The sequence below is a fragment of the Thermothielavioides terrestris genome, chromosome 1, assembly GCF_000226115.1.
Source record: "Thermothielavioides terrestris NRRL 8126 chromosome 1, complete sequence".
NCBI classification, from domain to species: domain Eukaryota; kingdom Fungi; phylum Ascomycota; class Sordariomycetes; order Sordariales; family Chaetomiaceae; genus Thermothielavioides; species Thermothielavioides terrestris.
Genome location: NC_016457.1, coordinates 3,930,803 through 3,949,860, shown reverse-complemented (window position 1 = coordinate 3,949,860; position 19,058 = coordinate 3,930,803). Strand labels below are relative to the sequence as shown.

The following is a 19,058-nucleotide window of genomic DNA, read 5'->3' as shown; positions in this document are numbered from 1 at the left end:
CCGCGCCGGTCGTTCCCGACGGCACCGCTACAGCCACGATCCTCGGTCGCGTGCTCGTCCCTAACAAGGCGACGGCCACTCGCGATGCCATCCCTCCGGTCTGCACCGAAGGCCTGCCGGCATCGCTCCAGCGCCCCGCCGGCTACCCGATCAACAACTTCACGGTGGTGACCCCGGCGGACGCTGCCAACTGGACGTCGTACTCGGTCAAGACGGACTGGTACCGTAGTCACTACATCTCGGGCCCGCATGTAAGCTTTCCGAAATCAGCCAGCATGTTACTGTGCGTTCGTTGGTGGGAGACGAGCTAAAGACGGGGGGCAGACCATCAGCGCCACCCGCAGCAGCGACCCCTACGGCCCGTTCAAGTGCCAGTACACCTGCAATGCGGCGAACAATTGCAACGGGTACTTTGCCTGGTATGGTAAGCGTGCAGCCCTCTCAAGCTTTCGGATGGCTCGCTCAGCTTGGACTGACGGGTTCTCACAGACAACGTCGGGACGTCCGAGGAGCACTTCAACTGCGTGCTGTTTGACGCCGTGTGAGAAACAAACCCCATCCACCCGGCAGGCAGTCAGATCGCGATCACATGCTGACAGCCCACAGCATTCCCGCCTCGGCTCTCGTGCCGACCACTGGCACCATCGCCGCGGGTGCCTACGACAGGCTCTGCGAGCGCTCCTAGTTCACGACAGAGTGCAGGCGATCTGACATGAGCTTTTGCACGGTTCAGAATTAGCAGAGAGAGGAGTCATGTCTGGATGGATCATACTGATGAATCCGACTCCAACTCACGTAAGCAGAATAAACAAGTTACACACAACTCTAATAAACTCCGCCCAGTCAGGAGAAGAACAACAGAAGAAACAGATAGAGTTTCAATTGCTGAATGCTCACCGAGGGTATATCCATGCCGCCAACCATACCGAATCTTCACCCCAACGCCCATCCCATGGTTTCCAGTTCCAATGGATCCAACCAGCAAGCAAAGGGGCCGACACAAACGCCAAAGAACGCCCACGCATTTCCACCCTCCTTTCCAACCTAAGCGACTACTCCTCCATCCTCTCCCCCTCCTGCCCCTGCCCCGCCCCACTGCCGCTCACTACTCTCGCAAGCTGCTCCCTCGCCCGCCGCCACAGCTCCTCCTCCATGTCCCTCTCAACCGTGCTGCTCGCCATGTTCAGCTTGCCCACATCCAGCTTGCCATACCTCCCCATCCCGTCCGGCTCCAGCCGCGCCACCGGAGCCGCCGCCTTGGCTTTACTTCCATCACCCGCCGCTCCCTCACCCCCACCACCGCCGCCGCCGCCAACTTGTGCTTGCGCCAGCTGCTGCTGCTGCTGCTGGCCCGGCCCGGCCGCCGCGCCCATGCCGAGGGACTCGCCCTGCTGCAGGGGACCGTCCGCGCCACCGATGGCGGTGCCACCGCCGCCTCCGCCGCGGCTGCTGCTGCTGCTGCTGCGCAGCGTGACGATGCCGGCCTCTTCGAGCGCCAGGATCTGGCGCGTGAGATGCTTGTCGACGCGGTCGATGGTGTTGAAGAAGGCGGACTGGGCGGCCTTGAAGGAGGAGACGGGGTCGGCGGAGGGGGAGGAAGGAGAGGAGGAGCCTTCGGGGTCGGGCATGGGATCGACCACGCCGTTGCTTGGTGTGCTGGTCGCGGTTCCGTTGGGGTGGGCGATGCCCGGCGGTGGGGTGGCCAGGGCACGCAGGGCGAGGGAGAGGTGCGTTAGCAGCGAGGCGACGTCCTGTGGGTTGTTCCGATCAAGGAGGTTAGTGTATGAGCGTCATTGCGGCTGGGACCCAAGCTGGGTTGGGGGAGTCCCGGGGGTAAGAGGGGAGAAGTTACGTTGTCGATGTCGGCGAGTTGTTGAATGCGCTCCGCCGGGGTGAACGGTTGATGTATGTCGATTGCTCCTCCGCCGCTCGGCGCGGGAGCATGTGGTGGGTCGTTCATGGCAGAATGCGTTCAAAGGCTACCAATTGCAGCGTGGTCGACAGAGCTGCGTCGCGTGGTTTTGGGGAGGCTTCCATTCCGGGTCCCAAATGTCGTTGCAATGAGGTTGATGCCCACTTGGGGGACGACCGCTCGCACGAGCCAAGATTCCACGTTTTGGCAAGTGGCGTGGTAATGTTACAGCGTAAGTTAAGGTCCGTACTGTGGTAAGCGTTCCGTACTCTATACGCTACCTAGGCTGCTGCTTATTTATTTTAATTTTTTATTTTTTTCTTTGCTACCAGCCCGAAAAATGACGTCTTCTGCATGGTATCAGAATTGAGTTTCCGAGGAAGAATAAAGTATGAAAAATAGCTTTGAGAAAGAAGAGATACGGATGAAACTCAGAAAGTGATGGACGACACAGGTGCAAGATGCAGCCGAACAGGGTTGAAATACCCAACTGTCAGTAACACTGTCAGGTTGCCTACGGTACCTTATTTCACCCCCGTAATCAAGGCTTGCACGGGCGCGTGGCAGTGAGCGGAAAACTCCACGCAACACCGTAACTGGTAACAGGGAAAGGCACTGTGGGGCATCAGAACACTGTCCTTCACCTTATACGCAGTACAACTGAACCTGGCCCAAGAGGCCCAAGAAACACAAACGAATAACCAGGGCCATCATATTCCATTATTATCCCCCTGATAGACTCGGCCATACTCGCGATATTGCCACAGGACATTCATCACCGGGTGCTTCGTGCATGGAAAACGCGAGCAGTGGGACACGCGCCGTCAACTTCGAGCGCCCTCGATCTCGATCTTGCCGCTGTCACCGCGCGCTGCGCATCGCAACGCGCCAATCGCTTCCAGATAACAAGGTAGTCGGGCGGCCTAAGTTCAAGTAAAGCAACCCGTATAGCACACACGGCGGTCGTGATGTCGAATCCGATGCCCCAGGGTGTTGCGCCGGGGTCGGCCGGGGGGCCATACAGCGCTCAACCGCAGTCGGCAGGAGGACCCGGCAGCGGCAGCGGCACCGCGGCAGTGACGTCGAGCAGCTCGAATCCGGCATCCGCCCAGAATCTCAATCAGATTGTGAGTGAGCACAGTCTTCTTCCTTCTTTCCTTCCGTGGCATATCAGCCATCAGCCGTGTCGAGACTTGCCCCTCGTCTCCCCGCCGTTCTTCATACTTGCCATACCGTCCAGTGAACGGCATCAGCCCCATAATAACATGGCCTTGGATGATTCACTAAGAGGAGGATGCTGGTATCTCTCCGCTAGAGGGAAATGATGAACTTGTCAGGTGCCGGCTGGCTGTCGTGAGATGGGTTGCCCGCAGCTTCCCGCACTGGGCTGGTCGGGCATTCACCTAGGCTATTGTTCCATTGAGCCAAAGGCAACCTACGACCTCTCAGCATTTTGGCATGGCAACGACGATGCTTTCTCGTTTCTTTTTCCTGTTTCCTCTATTTCTAACACCAACGTCCCTCCCTTCTCATTGCGTCCCCAAATATTTCACCCTTTCCCAGTTGACACTGAGGAGCTCTCCGTCATGCCCCCTCGGCTGCGCCCCCCCCTCGCTGCTGCTCAGCAGCAGCAGCAGCAACAGCAGCAACAGCAGCAACAGCAACGCGGCTTGCCAGAGAATGATAGCTTACCATGTTATTCCCCGCAGGTTACAGACTATCTGAAGAAGAAAGGCTTCACCAAGACGGAAGCTGTTTTCCGGCAAGAAACAGCCTACCTGGGTCCGGATGGCCGGCCTGCGCAGCGGAACGACGATCCAGGTCCGAAGAAATATCTGAAGGCCTTTCTGCTGCTGAGGAACTGGATCGAAAACAACCTCGACATCTACAAAGTGAGCCGCGTCTCTCCAGATGGCGGGCGCGAATGCTGACCGAGAGACAACAGTTTGAGCTCAGGAAGCTCTTGTGGCCCGTGTTTGTCTACTCGTACCTGGAGCTTGTCAGCCAGGGCTACACCGACGATGCAAAGCACCTGCTGGACACCTTGAGGCCTCAATTCGACGACGCCTACCAAGAGTCCATCGCGCTCCTCGGCACCGTCACGCTGCCACAGCACGTCAACGAGAACCAGACTACGCGCCTCTACCGCGAGAACAAATACCGCATCCCTTTGAACCAGTCGCTCTCCGGCAATCTCTTCCATTTTCTGGAGCGCGAAGCGGACGAGGGCGGCGCGACGATCACTTATATCCTCCAAACCCACTGCAGCGTCGAGACCAGTGCGCGCGGTCCAATTGAGCCCTACAGCTTCGAAGCCATCTACCGTCGCGCCCAAAACCTCGACTTGGACGAGGTCGATGCGCAGGAGGGAATCCCGGGCGTGTTCACGGGCGTCTCTAACCGCGATGTTCTCGACACCAGCGCCAAGCTCAAACTCGGGCCGCTGCCCATGGAGCCTGAGCTGAAAGACGACGTCCGGGCTGAACTGGAGGAGGAAGACCAACGCCACCCGCCTGCAGACGGCCGGCCCACGCTTGTCGAAGAGTTCGACAAACGGATCAAGCGCGAGGAGAGCGCCGACGCGCCCTCGCGGGCGGACCTGCCACTTCCGGCCTCTCGCGCTCGGGATGTCGTGATGGAGATGCAGAAGGTGCGCGAGAACCGGGACCGGTTCCGGATCGAGGGCCGCACCGGCGGCATCGGCATTCCAGTGTCGGCCTGCATGTTCACGTTCCACAACACACTGGGGAGGTTCGTCGCGACCGTGATGATTGCCTTGGTCAGCCTAGTTGCCCTACTAATACTAACCAACGTTGCTAGTGTGTCCTGCATGGACTTTTCACAGGACCACCAACTCGTGGCTGTTGGGACGATGGATTCCTACATCCGCGTGTGGTCCCTCGACGGCAAGCCGCTTAAGACGAGCCTCGAGAACGAGAAAGACCTCAAGGTGAACAACCGGAAGCTCATCGGACACTCGGGGCCCGTGTACGGCCTATCGTTCTCGGATTCGATCACCAACCTCGATCGCAACATCTACGGCGACACAGACGACAAGAAGCCCGACACCAGTACCAAGCTGCTGCTCTCATGTTCAGCCGACGGCCAGGTCAGGCTCTGGTCTCTGGACGTGTGGGCGTGCCTCTGCATCTACAAGGCACATGATGGCCCGGTATTCCGCGTGCTCTGGGGCCCTCACGGGCACTACTTTGCTACGGCCGGATGGGACAACACGGTCCGAGTCTTCTCGCAGGACCACGCCTCGGCGCAGCGGCTCATGGTCGGCCACGACACGAGCATCTCGGCGCTGGCCTGGCACCCCAACGGCACGTATGTGTTCTCGGCGTCGGACGAGATGGACAAGACAATTCGCATGTGGTCCATCGTCACGGGCAACTGCGTCCGCATCTTCACGGGCCACGCGCACTACATCAGCGCCCTGCAATGCGCCCACAACGGCAAGATCCTGGCCAGCGCCGACGCCGGAGGCAACATCTTCCTCTGGGATATTGAGAAGGGCACGCGCATCAAGCGGTGCCGCGGCCACGGGAAAGGCGGCATCCCGTCTCTCAGCTTCAGCGCCGAGTCCAACGTCCTCGTGTCCGGCGGTCTCGACGGCACCGTCCGCATCTGGGACGTCGAATTGCCGGCGGATCCCAACAAAACCAACCCGCTCACAGCCGGGGCCACTCAGGCGGGGCCCCAGGCGGACGGGACGGTGGCGGGCGACACCATCGCCGTGGGAGGCTCGTCGGACGGCCGCAGCATCACGGTGGGCGGCGGACCGGCGGCGCAGGCGCCCGGCACCAGCACGTCCGGAGGCGTCGTCGGCACCGGTGCGGCCGGCACGGGTAAGAAGAAGGCGAAGGAGGTCCAGGTCACGCCGGACCAGATCAGCGCCTTCGCGACCAAGAAGACGCCGGTCATGAAGGTGCAGTTCACCAGGATGAATCTGATCGTAGCGGGCGGATGCTACGACCCGGAGCGTTAGGACGGCCTGGGAGCCCGTGTGCTTGGCTGATGGGTATCAGTGCGTGGAAAACCAGGTTGCAGAGGGGCCGGCGTCCCCTTCTTAGTTCGGGGGTTACGGCGCTGGCTTTGGAACTGGGAGGCTCTGTTTAGAGCCCGGCGGCGTTTGGGATGTATGTATACAATGTACGGCTCCAGGGAACCAGATACCTTTGTCATGGCGCTTTTGTGATTTGTTTTCCGTTGTCCTTATGCGTTGTAAGTGTGAGAAAAGCAAAAGCTCCTGCTCTTGAGAGAACTGGACTGTACCCTGTGTTCGTGCCAGGGTACTTGGTACCCCACATTGATCGGCTGCCAAGAACGGCTTAGCTCCACAGCTGCCACTGTACGGAATACTGCATAATCCATCCACTACGATGGGTGCGTAACACCCCCGGCGGACAGCAAGCTTCCCTCCAACGCCGGTCACCAGCAGCTCCCTCGCATGGCAACGACGCTTCCACGCGCCCACTTCAGACCTGCAATTGTTGACGCCAGCCGGTCGAATTGAGTAGCGAACCGCCCGCAATTTCCTCCCCAACGACCCCGGCCTTCACAATGGAAGACCCCTGGGCCGATTCGGCCAGCCCCTCGGAGCCGCTCGGCGCCTCCTCGCAACAATCCGCCGATGACAAGCCCACGACCACGACCACCACGACCACCACCATCACGGCGCCGGGGCCTTCCCCAACCTCCACCACAACCCCAACATCCGCCCGCGCCTCCCGCCTCACCCCGCGCCGCCTCGTCGCCCAGCCCACCCGCCTCCAGGCCGTCGAGGACGACCCGCTCGGGCCCCTCGGCGCCTCCGCCACCCCGTCCCCCCCAGCGACTGCCGACGCCTCAACAGCAGCCGGAGCGGGAGCGGGAGCGGGCCGCGCGCCGCCGGCCCCGCCGCTCAAAGAACAGCTCCCGCTGCGCACGACCATGCCGCCGGCCGCCGCCGCCGGCGGTGGCGCGCACGCGGGCAACAAGTACCGCGCCGGACCGCCTGATATGCATCGTATCGACGACGACGAAGACGAAGACGACGGCGGTGATGTGAACGGGGGCGGCGGTGGCGAGGGGCGGTTGTTCGGGTCGAGAGCGGCGGCGGGGACGGGGAGGCGCCCGCCGCCGGTGCAGGCCGCGCTGCCGAGCCCCGTGCGCAGCGCGACGCTGCCCAGCGTCAGCGTCGAGCAGGCCGCCCGGCCCGTGTTCCATATCTCCGTGGGCGATCCGCATAAGGTCGGGGATCTGACTAGTAGTCATATTGTCTACTCGGTCAGGACCAAGGTATGTTCTGCATTGTTTGCTATGTGCTCCTCCCCCAGCTGGCGTTTGGTGGGTGGGGGTGGGGGGATGCGGGTGGGTTTTGTGCTGACTTGGGCCGCCGCGGTAGACGACGTCCAAGGCGTACCGGCAGCCCGAGTTCGAGGTCAAGCGGCGGTATCGCGATTTCCTGTGGCTGTACAACACGCTGCATGCCAACAACCCCGGCGTGGTGGTGCCGCCGCCGCCGGAGAAGCAGGCCGTGGGCAGGTTCGAGAGCAACTTTGTCGAGTCGAGGCGGGCCGCGCTGGAGAAGATGCTTAACAAGATCGCGGCGCACCCGACGCTGCAGCTGGACGCGGACCTGAAGCTGTTCTTGGAGAGCGAGGCGTTCAATGTGGACGTCAAGCACAAGGAGAGGAAGGAGCCGAGCCTGGGCGAGAGCAAGAGCGTGCTGGGCTCGCTGGGGTTCAGCGTTGGCGGGGGGCACAAGTTTGTGGAGCAGGATGATGTGAGTTCAGGCGTCGTCTTCGTCGTTCCTGGGTGGTTGGAGGTTGGTGCTGACAAACAGGGCAGTGGTTCCACGACCGGCGGGTGTATCTCGACGCGCTGGAGAACCAGCTGAAGGCGCTGCTCAAAGCCATGGACAGCATGGTGGCGCAGCGCAAGGCCATGGCCGAGGCGGCGAGCGACTTCTCCGCGTCGCTGCACGCGCTGTCGACGGTCGAGCTGTCGCCCACGCTGTCCGGACCGCTCGACGCGCTGTCGGAGCTGCAGCTGACGATCCGCGACGTCTACGACCGGCAGGCGCAGCAGGACGTGCTCACCTTCGGCATCATCATCGACGAGTACATCCGGCTGATCGGCAGCGTCAAGCAGGCGTTCGCGCAGCGCCAGAAGGCCTTCCACAGCTGGCACAGCGCCGAGTCGGAGCTGATCAAGCGCAAGGCCGCCCAGGACAAGCTGCTGCGCCAGGGCAAGAGCCAGCAGGACCGCCTCAACCAGGTCAACGCCGAGGTGGCGGATGCCGAGCGCAAGGTGCACCAGGCCCGCCTGCTGTTCGAGGACATGGGCCGGCTCATGCGGTCCGAGCTGGACCGGTTCGAGCGAGAGAAAGTGGAGGATTTCAAGTCTGGCGTCGAGACGTTTCTGGAGAGCTCCGTGGAGGCGCAAAAGGAGGTGGGTTTACCACAGCTGCTCCTGCCGTGCTTTTTTTCTCCCTTCTTTTTGCTGACGTGTCCGCTCCAGTTAATCGAGAAATGGGAGACCTTCCTCATGCAGCTGGACGCCGAAGACGACGAGACCGTCTTCTACCGGCCGCCCGTGGTGCAGACCAAGAAGCCGGCCGGCGACACGGCCGTGGACCGGGCTCGGGCCAACATCGACGAGGACTCGGATTAAACGGTTGTACCATGCATCGCAGCGGCATCGGGTTGATGACATCATGTTCGGTTGTGGCCTATACGGCGACATTGTTCTTGTATTATACATAGCCATATCTGCAGGAGGCGGCAGGCGTCCGTTTGGTTGCTCAATCCATTTATACAGACCGGCTTGCCGGTGCCGGCAGGACTGGTTTAGCTCAGCAGAAAATACAAAGATTGGTTCTCTATGTTACAGGATCCGTTTCTCCCCCCCCAGCGCCTCATTTCTTCCTCTTGTCTAACCTCGCCTGGTCCTTGGCGCTCAGCCCGCCCTTGAGGTTCTTGTCCTCGGTCGCGTACGCGCTGATGAGGTCAACCAGCGAGTCGAACGGATCTTCCGGCGTCGCGGGCTCTGCTGGCTTGCCTTCCGCCTTCGCCGCCGCACCCTCCTTCTCAGCCTCCGTCTTGCCCTCCTCCTGCTGCTGCTGCTGTTGCTGTTGCTGTTGCGTCTGCGCCTGCTCGCCGACCTTGATGGTCGGGCCCTCGAGGTTCCACACGTTGCCGTAGCGCCCGCGGAAGGCGGCCAGCTTGCCGGCCTCGTCGACCTCGACGTTCTTGAGCGACTTCTCGCTCGGCTGCCACAGGATGTGGTTGCGGCTGTCCTTGGCCGCCTTGTACAGCGCCACCGGCGACGTCGTGCGCATCGTGAACGTCGACCCGTCCGACAGCTGCACCAGCTGGGTGAACTGGTACGGCCGCCGCGGCCGCGGCACGAAGGTCGCGTGCCGCACTTGTTGCTGCGAGGACGGTGCTGGCGGCCACGGGAAGGCGGCGTGCGCGAGAGGTGTCCTTGGTGATGCTGTTATTGTTGTCGCTGCTACTGCTGCTGCTGCGGGACTGGTAGAGGGGAGGCAGCTGCCTGGTGCCAGCGACGGCCGGCGCATGAGGGTCGTGGGGAGTTTCCCCATTTTGTGAACGCGGATTGAACTGAGAGCTTTGGGGAGGTGGCCTGCGGGTTGAGAGATTGGACGACTCGGAAGAATAGTAGCGCGGATGCAATTGGTCGTTTGGCAATCTTAATGCGCGAGGTTGGACGCGATCTGTGTGCGGGTATCTCGCTGCCGCACACGCTCCGGCGTCGAACAGGAGTCGTTGAAATTTTGATACGGCGGGCGGGATGGCCACTTGCGCAGCGGGAGCTGCTTATCGATGGATGCTGAGCGCGGGCCACCGTTCTTCCAAGTCAGGTTCGGTAACGTTAGTTAGCGCTGGTTTCCATACGGCAGTGGGGTAGACCCACTAAAGACACATCGTCGTCCAAGTAGCCAGGCAAGGGTGATAACAATTCTCGACAGGAAGGCCACTTGGCCGTGATACATATCAACATACACTATATGTACCTACCTATATGTTTCCTTGATTCTGACATTGGAACAGCGGCCGCAGGCGGCATCATGGGCGTAGGTGATGGCTGCGGTGGCAGCATTCTTGCTGTGGTTCACCGCGGCCACGCCACCCTCGGCGGATGACGGTGCTTGGCTGCTCCGTAAAGCACCTAGTCCAGCGTTGTTCTATCTACTTTATGGCCTCTCCCTTCACTTCTCTTCTTCACCTTGCGGACATTGATTGTGATGTTTTTGCGCGGTTCATTTGTCGGACCCACGTGAATGCAGGGGGTAAACGAGCCTCTTGCGAGGGGGTAGGGGAATCCTCAAATGAGCCGCCATCCAGGTGTGGCGGCGCAAACCATTGCACAAGGATGCTCTCCCGCGCAAAAGGTTATTCGACAAACACGTCTCGACAACAGGCCGAGGCCGCTGTATTGCAAAGGACGTGTACTGTCGCAAGAATTAGACGGGTTTCCAAACCCCGACTTTGCTTTCCCTGTCCAAGAGAACATACAACACTGTGCGCAAGCCAGCCTCACGATGGCTGCCTCAAACGAAGAATACGAAGTCGGCGACATAAAATATCCCACCGGGTTCGGCCTGAAGGACATCGCCGGCTGGGGCTCAACAGGTCTGGTGGTGCTGGACAGGGCCTCGAGCACGGTGGTGAAAACAGCCCACGTCAACGACGAGCTCGTGGAGAGAGAGAAACAGGTCTACGAGCGCTTCACCGAGCGCGGGGGCCACCCCAACATTCTGCGCTACTTCGGCACCTTCGAGCGTGGCATCCGCCTGGAGCACGCCCCTCGGTACAATCTCAGCTCACTCATCCGGGAGCCAGGCGACGGAGAGGAGGTCACGCCCCAGCGGCGGCTGCGCTGGGCCGTCCAGGTGGCCGATGCGCTCGGCTTCGTCCACGAAGCCGGCGTCATCCATGGCGATGTCAAACTCGCTAACGTCCTGCTGAGCGCCGAGCTCGACGCCAAGCTGACCGACTTTGCCGGGTCCTCCATCGACGGCGGCCCGCTCCTCATCGGGGTCGCGCAGAACCACCAGTACCCGGGCGAGTTGGTGTCTGTGAAGGCCGACATCTTTTCCCTCGGTTGCCTCATCTATGAGCTTATGACCGGGACGTTTCCCTACGAAGGACAATCCGACAAGGACATCAAGGACTGGTATTCCAGGGGCATTTTTCCCGATACCAAAGCACTAGGCCCAGCTGGTCCGGTCATCGCCAAGTGCTGGCAAGGCAAATACGCAAGTTGCAGAGAGGTTGTCAAAGATCTGAAGCGATGCCAAAACCCCAAAGGTACCATTTCTTCTGTTCTAGAATCCCCATTCCGACCTTGCAGACGGCACGAGCCAGCTGCTGACGCCTGTTACGACGGCAGCGCCAGTCACGGTTCCTTCATCGTCGCTCCTCATCACACTAACAATCGCCCTGGCCGCTGCGTTGTACTTAACGTCAGCGCGGCCTTGGTGGCCGGGGCGGCATCGCACGTCTTGACTCACCTCAAGATAGACACTTTGGGCATTTTCCCTGCTGAGAAGTCGCCGCGAACTGGATCGGCTTCCCGTTTAGGCCCAACGCCGGCTGGGCATCGGCGCAGACATAACCGGTCTGCTTGGCTTGATCGCACCGGTCGTGGTCCCTTCTCCAAGTTACATGCTTTGGTGTCTTCTCGCATTCCTTGTATATTATCTTGTACTCGACGTAGTTGCACATTGGTCCAGGCGAGGGGCAAAACCAGGGCTCAATCCGGGATAAGTGTTGGATAGCTTCTCGCTGGGCCGCTAGTTTGGTGGTTTATTTCGGTCAGTTGACACGTTGACTGCCAAATCCTACCTCCGAGGAGGATGGGATTTTAAGGAGGATCGCACATCCCGCGATGGCCGTTCGTCAAAAGGCGGGAGCCTTGCCGAGGGTGACGGCTACATGGACGCGAGTGGAATCGGGAGACCAATCCGCCTCTCATCTGCCTCACCCCCTGCACGCCCACGCCGCGCTGCACGGCTCGGACGCGACATGCAACGGAGAGAGATACTTGTTGGCACTCCGCAATGCTGGGCAGCCACTCCTTTTAGGACGCCTCGGCATCTCGACTCTAAGCCGACATTGGTTCGTGAAAAGCTTGTTGGGTGGCGATGTATGGACACAAGCCTGCATCATGTCCTCGACCAATCATGCTCTCTGTCACAGAGAATCATCCAAGAGCACTCGGTCTTGCTCTCTGGGGCACAAAACTGTCTCATCACTTTCAGCGTTCCTGGCCCGGAAGCCACCCAGTCAACTGAGTCCGTGGTGGAGAGGGCCAGAGAAGCAGCTGCGCACAACAAGTAGGCTGCAACGACAAAACTGTCCCACGCATACGCAGGTGTTTCCAGTAGGAGTTGCAGTGGGTGGAGAGTAATCAGCAAGCACGAAACCGTGTCTAACGGGCAGTTGAGCAGGTCGAGGCTCTGTGTGTGTCACATTTGTTGAGCTGAGTCTCTATTTGACACAGCTCGCATTCCCTGAGCTATTACACTCGTCGATGTTGATACATCCCTGTCCGATGGTTAGCTCGCAGCTGTCATTGACTGCTGTTCAAGCGGCCGGCACGTTGGCAGTCTCGTCTGACTCACCCATCGCGGATCACCACAGGCCTTTCACACGTGAAGGGAGCAAGGCATCGCCGGCCCTCGCTGTCGGGCCAACTCTCCCTGGCGTGGGCATCTGCGCCCCATTCATTGCACCACACGTTCCGGGAAAGGAAGGCCCACGGTGACTTTTCTCTCTAAGTGTAGTGTGCGACTCCGTAGGTATTCGTGGAGCGGGGGAGTGATTCAGGTATACCAAACTTGACTTTTGGAGCTTTTTGTTCACCAGCGCGACAAGGTTGACCGTTTCTGTGTAGAGGTTCGAATTACACTCATAGAACTCAGCAAGTAGGTACCGTACATACACACTACCTGAGCTACGCTGTCCCGTGTATGTACATGGTGTGTAGACTTGGTGTGACCACACTCTTCCGTCAGGCTATTCCTGCCCCTGCGCCGCAGGTTTCCTCAGCCTTCCACCTTTATGCAGTTAGTGGAGAGGGTTTTTTTCCTAGTAGTGTACCATCCAAGTAGCTCACCAGCCCACCTTGCATCACCGCCCTCTCCCCTCGCGTCCTTCACCCCTGCACTTACCCAGGCCACGGCGCACTCAACACTACAACGGCGGTCTTTTTCTGTCGAGACGTCAGGTTTCTCGCTTCCGACCCCTCTCTCCCTTCTCTCCCCCTCTCTCTTCCAGCCAACTCGGCTCACATAACTGCTCTACCTCGCTGTAATCTTGCCAGCGGCGGCCTCTAGCTACTTCATTCCTCGACCACGATCATCGTCAGGCGCGTGCGCTCTCCCATCCGGGCGACTCCGGATATCCTCGCCGTCTTTATCGGAGCTTCCCGGATTTCTAACTTCAAGCCGACCACCATGACTTCGGCCCAGGACATCGCGTCGAAGTTGGCGTACGTTTCGGGTCAGCTGAACGCGGGTGGCAAGAATAAACAGATGCTAGAGTGGTTCAGGGAGTACAAAAAGCTTAGAGAGGAACTCAAACAGGCCAAGGCAGCGGAAGCCAAGGCAGCGGAAGCCAAGGCAGCGGAAGCCAAGGCAGCAGCAACTGAGTCGGATACCGCGGCTGGGGAGACTCGAGAAAGCGCGTCGTCACCGAGCGTAGCCGAGGAGGTCCCAGAGGGTGCGGCCGGCGAGGCTCCAGGGACAACAGCCCCCAAGAACAAGCCTGAGGCTCCGGAACGGAAATCCCGGAAGGTCACTTTCAAAGACCCGCCTGATGACGGCAGTGCCGACGAGAGTTGACGTAGGCCGGTTTTCAGAATGGCACCAATCTGCAATGAATCTTGCCGAGACGGATACAGGAGGGATTGCATGGGATCTCGATGCGCGACACGGCAGCAGGTGATGGGACTATGATCGTGGTTTGGGCTGGTTCATCAAAGCGGTCGTGGCAGTTTTGCAACGGTGGGCAGGCTCATCTGTATTTTCCAGGCTCGCGGAATGGTTTGGATGGCATGATGCATTGGCGCTGTGGACTCATCGTGGGCGCGTTGTTTTGACTTGACACGGATCATCTTGATAGGTTCATCGAGAGCCGACCTGAAAGACGGAGGCTTACGGAATATGTCATGAGCACAACTTTGCTCGGGATCCTATTCGATGTTCTCTACATAATGCTAAGTAGACGATGCGGCTGTTACATACGACCATACCTGCTGGAAAACTCGGGATCCCGTCCGCTCTCCCCTAGATAAGCCAGCAAGGGCCGGATTAGTAGTTGGGTCGGTGACGACCAGCGAATCCCCGGTGTTGTATGTTTCTTATTTTCTTTTTTCTATTCTTATTTCTTTCTTTTTTCTTTCTTTCTTTCTTTCTTTCTTTCTTTCTTTCTTTCTTTTTTTTTTTTTTCTTTTCTTTCGTTTTTTTCTTTTCTTTTTCCTTTTTCTTATTCTTTTGTTTCTTCTTCTTCTTTTTCTTTTCTTTTCTTTTTTCCTTTCTTCTTATTCTTTTGTTTCTTTTTCTCTCTTTTTTTCCTTTTTTTTTCCCATTCTTTATCATGAGCCCTCTTATGCAACTCCATCGCCTGGCTTAGCCACAGCTTTGGGTTTGCTCAGCGGGCAACTCTAAATGGCTGCGCTGAGTTGGGAACTGGAAATATTCCGTACTACACAGTACCTAATGAGAAACAGAGTGGGTATGAGATGATTTCCGAAACCACTGTTCACTGAGAAATTTCACATGTGACCCAACTCTGCTGAGTCAGCAATTGCACCCAAAGAAAAGTTCATTAGCTATCAGGTTCAGATTCAGGTTCCCGCCCTCCCGACAAGATCAACAGCTCCTGGACAGTTCCTGGTCTTCGCTGTTGCTCAAAGGGTGCGGTTCCTTGTCCTTAAACCGCGACCGGTTCTGGGGACTTTCGGGGGCAAAACCGCATCTCGACTGCAACATGACCAAATACGGTTCGCAGCGATAAGCCCTGCTTAGCGTTTTCGGCGGAAAGCAAATACGGGAGTACATACACATAATCCGTGCATACATTAGTTTGCCGAGCGCCTAGATCGCGAAGCCCTGTCATTCATGGAGCTGAGATGAGCAATTGCCGCGTTCTGGTGGGCTCGGCCGCTGAGCACGCGCTCCGCCGTTCTCTTGTGGTCCGGCACAGCTATGGCTCCGGCCCGAACCGTGCCGTGATGTGGCCGAAGACCATCACCACGCGGCCCGCTACAATACCCAAAACGATATCCCATTCGAAGGGTACGTTCACTATAATGATCCCAACAGTAATAATCGTAGTCCCCCATGCTAACTCACCAGTCTGCAGGCACCGATTCCTTCCGCCTCCCCAACCGGCCCTTCCATACCACCACACACCTCTTCCTCCCCAAACAACCTGATCGCCACCGCCGCCCTCGAACCTTCACGCTCACCCCACCACAGCCGCCCTCAACAAAACCCTTTCCCACTTCCTCCTCCTCACCGGCTACCACCAGCTCAACACCACCATCACCACCACCAACAACCACCACCCTAACCGAGCACTTCCTCACCGCGATGCGCCTGCTCACGCACCCGGCGACGGTCTGCACAGCAACAGACCCGCGCACCACGCCGCCGACCCCCCGCGCCATGACCATGTCGTCGCTGACGTCGCTGACGCTGGCGCCGCCCGGCGCCCCGCCCGTCGTGACCTTCAACATCGCCGTGCCGAGCCGCACGTTCGACGCGCTGGCCGCCAGCGGGCGCTTCAACGTGCACGTGCTGCGGGGCGACGCGGCTGGCGCGCGCGTGGCGGACTGGCTGGCGCGCGGCAGCGAGGGCGGCAGGGAGGTGTTTGAGCGGTTGGTCGCCGCCGGCGGTGATGGCGGTGGTGGTGGTGGTGGTTGCCCTGGTGGTGTTGAGGTTGATTTTGGGGAGGGGGACGGGGGGCAGGCAGGAGAGCCGCCGGTTTTGAAGGGCGACGGGGTGCTGTGTGTGCTGCGGTGCCGGCTGCTGCGGGGGGATGGGGCGGCTGGTGAGGGGTGGGTGAGGGTGAGGGATCATGTTATTGTGCTGGGGGAGGTGCTGGAGGTTGTTGGGGGTGTGTCCAAGGATGGGAGCGAAACGGGCGAGAGGTTTGCGCTGGCGTATGCTGATAGACGGTACAGGCAACTGGGGAATTGTATAACACCGGTGGAAAAGGAGGAGGAAGAGACGGTCATAGACGAGTGAAAAGTGGGGGTCCTTCGATCACGAAGACGTGTACGATTGCGTGTTCTAATTTCTACTCGGGACTCACTTGGCGACGGCGTCGGCGGGGCACTGCACGAGTCACTTGGACCTCTACAGGGAACACAAGCATGGCACGAAGCTGCTCGAGAGAGGTGTCTCGATTTTTCAACCCTCCATTTGGAGGAACCCATGCAACGACCTCGAGCGAGGTCTTGCGCCTAATAGAAATGACTTCTCGCAAACGAGACACCCTTCATGACGACGCACACCGCTTGATTATCTGATGCGGACCAACTCCGTCTCGAAGATCAGGGTGGCGTTCGGGGGAATGACGTTGCCAGCGCCGCGGGAGCCGTAGCCGAGCTCCGGGGAGATGGTGAGCTTGCGCTTCTCGCCAACCTTCATGCCCAGCAGGCCTTCGTCCCAGCCCTTGATGACTTGCCCAGCGCCGACCGTGAAATTGAGCGGCTCGCCACGGTCGTAGCTCGAGTCGAACTTCTTGCCATCGGTGAGAGTGCCCTTGTAGTGCACGTCAATGTTATCACCTGGGTTGGGCTGTCTGTCAGTCGGTGTGCTTCTGGTAGCAGGTGGGTGTCTGCTAGCTGTGCAAGGCTGCAGGTGGTGGTGTATGTGGTCGCAGAGCCGGCCGGGGAGGGGTAGCTTTAACTGAACAGCAGCAGCGAGGCGGGGTAACAGGGCAAGCTGCAAAACTCACCGCGCTTGGTCTCGGGGCCACTGCCCTCCGCTTGGACCTCGACCGTAAGACCGGCGATCTGGGGGATGGTCATTTTGGCTGAGCGAAGCTGCTGATGCTTGGGTTGATTCGTGTCAATTGATTGATTCAGTGCCTGGTTTGAGTTGTGCGAGGAAGAAGGGAACTGGGAGAGGGAGGGGCGCAGAGGACTGGTGGGATACTTAAGGTGGGGTAGCTATGGGGTATGTCCGCACTGTATGTACCTGACGCAATCGGCAGGAGGCAGGGATCAACAGCAGCCTTCCTTTCAAGCAGGGAATACGGATAGTGTACACAGCCCTCCTTCCTCATGGAACGTGTTTCGATGCCGGCATTCCGATTCGCATGCGCTTTCCTCTTCTGTTTGGCTCAAATGTGATGTGGTTGCACAGCAAAAACCCTGGGCAGCGGGGAAGGCAGGGGGGGAGGCAGGGCAGGATTACCGCTTGGGGTGCAGATCAATGGGAATCACCACGCTTGGGACTTGCACGGAACAGCATCCGCTGTTTGAGGCGTCACACCAGGGGAATCGCCCGCCTACACTTGTGGCCATGGCTTGGTATACATTGAGTCTGAGAAAAGAACGTGACCATACCGTGCTGATTGCTCAATGCATGCCTACACTCGGATGGGCACCCAGGCAGACCCTAAGGGCTGCTTACCCAGGCCTGTCCACCCCAGCAGGCTCTCTTTACCATGTTGGTACCTTAGTTACTGTCTATCTTGTTGAAGAACTGCATCCGCCGTGACAGAAAGCGGCAATTGGAAACTGCCTCATCATGGAGACGAGTTCTACTCATATTGAGCGCCCCGACGTGGCCCTAGAGCAGTAGCGATGGACACAGAAAAGCAGATGAAAGCTGGCGGACAGGCGCTGGCGGATTCTCCACCATACCTGGTCTTTTCTCTCCCCGCAGAGGACCGCCTTCCGAAGGCGCCAAGCTCACAAGACGTCGACGGCGCCTTTGACGGTTTGCGGGCACCGCTCGAGATACGGCTGTACAACATGTCCTGCCGTGGCACCAACGCCGAGAATACTGTCTCGAAGGATGGACAGCTGCAGTCATCTGGCGGAGCGCTACAGGTGCCCCGAATCTTTCTCCCCTCTATTCCTGTCAATGCCGTAGCTAATGAGTTCCACCAGGTGGTGAAGTATATTGTCACGGCATATTCGGTGTATCTCTCAGGCCAGTTCGGCTTGACGCTGATGAACTCGGGGCGTCACGCAACTCGCCGCCTACGTTGGTATCTTTCAATGCCGTGTTAGCCCTCTTCGTCTACGCCACAGCAACGGCAACGGGAGACCACTTGAAACCCATGATCACATTCGCTACCGTTCTATGCGGGTCTCACCCCAGTACCATGAGGTTGGCACCTGCCAAATCGTCGAATGCTGCGGGTGAAGATGACCAATAGACAAGGCGCTGCACCGATGACCGCCCAAATGGTCGGTGGCCGTCCTCGCCGGCAGAGTGTTGCTCGGGTGCTGGAGTCACGATAGAGCTGTCCGGTGAGTATCACTGCTTGGGCGGCGTCGATGCGCTGCTGACGCACCTCACCTCCCCCTGCCAGTCATATAGGGGGAGGTTACTTCTTCGACCCGAGAGATCACACCCGGTCAGGAACCATGCCGTCCTTGACAATCCTGTAGAAATACCGCCGGTTTGAGACACCATTCCAACCACCGGCTCAGTTTCCTGACCGCTGGAGGATTCCCAGCTATCTCGCTGTTGGCACCGGGCCTCGATCCACGACAGCAACTGCTATATAACCGCCAACTCGGCCCGTAGCTCGTTGGGCTCAGTTTGGGGCTCGAAACCTGCGAGACCACCGGGTTGCCCTGGGATATGCGGAAGCGGATATGCATACCGCGCGAGTAATATCTGTTCACCAGTAGATCCGGGCTGAGAGGTGGCGAGAAGAAGGAACTCTGTGGGCTTGACAAGCGGCGGCAAAGCCAATCTGTGAACGGGCACAACGGGCGTCGCTTCAAACCGATGAGCTGCCGGGCAGGTAACTACCAGACCGAGGTTATGTTCGAATCCTGTGGTGCCCCGCATGCCGCCAGGTGCGCCGCACAGCATTTGAAGCGCTATTAGCTTGAGGAACATACATACCTGATCTATGTAAGAGAAGACATAGTGAAT

The 19,058-nt window shown here is 59.0% G+C and overlaps 8 protein-coding genes across 8 annotated transcripts; 5 read left to right on the top strand and 3 right to left on the bottom strand.

Moving 5' to 3' along the window:
* Nucleotides 1-636: 636 nt before the first annotated feature.
* THITE_2108142 (uncharacterized protein) lies at nucleotides 637-1,926 on the bottom strand. The gene is made up of 2 exons (XM_003649505.1): nucleotides 898-1,926; nucleotides 637-833 (listed from the first exon to the last, which is right to left on the bottom strand). Exon 1 carries the CDS (start codon nucleotides 1,626-1,628, stop codon nucleotides 1,053-1,055), a length of 576 nt encoding a protein of 191 aa, XP_003649553.1. The 5' UTR covers nucleotides 1,629-1,926; the 3' UTR covers nucleotides 637-833; nucleotides 898-1,052.
* Nucleotides 1,927-2,515: 589 nt separating this feature from the next.
* On the top strand, nucleotides 2,516-6,218 carry THITE_2108140 (TAF5-like protein). The gene is made up of 4 exons (XM_003649504.1): nucleotides 2,516-3,039; nucleotides 3,622-3,804; nucleotides 3,858-4,663; nucleotides 4,733-6,218. The coding sequence occupies exons 1-4, from the start codon at nucleotides 2,881-2,883 to the stop codon at nucleotides 5,901-5,903; spliced, it is 2,319 nt and encodes a 772-aa protein (XP_003649552.1). The 5' UTR covers nucleotides 2,516-2,880; the 3' UTR covers nucleotides 5,904-6,218.
* A 260-nt stretch (nucleotides 6,219-6,478) lies between these two features.
* On the top strand, nucleotides 6,479-8,572 carry THITE_2038677 (uncharacterized protein; the record flags this gene model as incomplete). Its single annotated transcript, XM_003649503.1, has 5 exons — nucleotides 6,479-6,956; nucleotides 7,008-7,195; nucleotides 7,302-7,682; nucleotides 7,748-8,350; nucleotides 8,420-8,572. 5 exons carry the CDS (start codon nucleotides 6,479-6,481, stop codon nucleotides 8,570-8,572), a joined length of 1,803 nt encoding a protein of 600 aa, XP_003649551.1.
* A 122-nt stretch (nucleotides 8,573-8,694) lies between these two features.
* Nucleotides 8,695-9,608, bottom strand: THITE_2108138 (uncharacterized protein). The gene has a single exon (XM_003649502.1). It carries the CDS (start codon nucleotides 9,501-9,503, stop codon nucleotides 8,817-8,819), a length of 687 nt encoding a protein of 228 aa, XP_003649550.1. The 5' UTR covers nucleotides 9,504-9,608; the 3' UTR covers nucleotides 8,695-8,816.
* Nucleotides 9,609-9,877: 269 nt separating this feature from the next.
* Nucleotides 9,878-11,803, top strand: THITE_2108137 (uncharacterized protein). The gene has a single exon (XM_003649501.1). It carries the CDS (start codon nucleotides 10,464-10,466, stop codon nucleotides 11,700-11,702), a length of 1,239 nt encoding a protein of 412 aa, XP_003649549.1. The 5' UTR covers nucleotides 9,878-10,463; the 3' UTR covers nucleotides 11,703-11,803.
* A 1,522-nt stretch (nucleotides 11,804-13,325) lies between these two features.
* Nucleotides 13,326-13,938, top strand: THITE_2108136 (uncharacterized protein). The gene has a single exon (XM_003649500.1). The coding sequence runs from the start codon at nucleotides 13,383-13,385 to the stop codon at nucleotides 13,767-13,769; it is 387 nt and encodes a 128-aa protein (XP_003649548.1). The 5' UTR covers nucleotides 13,326-13,382; the 3' UTR covers nucleotides 13,770-13,938.
* Nucleotides 13,939-15,266: 1,328 nt separating this feature from the next.
* THITE_2108135 (uncharacterized protein) lies at nucleotides 15,267-16,316 on the top strand (the record flags this gene model as incomplete). The annotated part of the gene is made up of 1 exon (XM_003649499.1): nucleotides 15,267-16,316. The coding sequence occupies one exon, from the start codon at nucleotides 15,270-15,272 to the stop codon at nucleotides 16,176-16,178; it is 909 nt and encodes a 302-aa protein (XP_003649547.1). The 3' UTR covers nucleotides 16,179-16,316.
* On the bottom strand, nucleotides 16,317-17,291 carry THITE_2108132 (uncharacterized protein). Its single transcript, XM_003649498.1, has 3 exons — nucleotides 17,136-17,291; nucleotides 16,894-16,990; nucleotides 16,317-16,723 (listed from the first exon to the last, which is right to left on the bottom strand). The coding sequence occupies exons 2-3, from the start codon at nucleotides 16,964-16,966 to the stop codon at nucleotides 16,455-16,457; spliced, it is 342 nt and encodes a 113-aa protein (XP_003649546.1). The 5' UTR covers nucleotides 16,967-16,990; nucleotides 17,136-17,291; the 3' UTR covers nucleotides 16,317-16,454.
* Nucleotides 17,292-19,058: the final 1,767 nt, after the last annotated feature.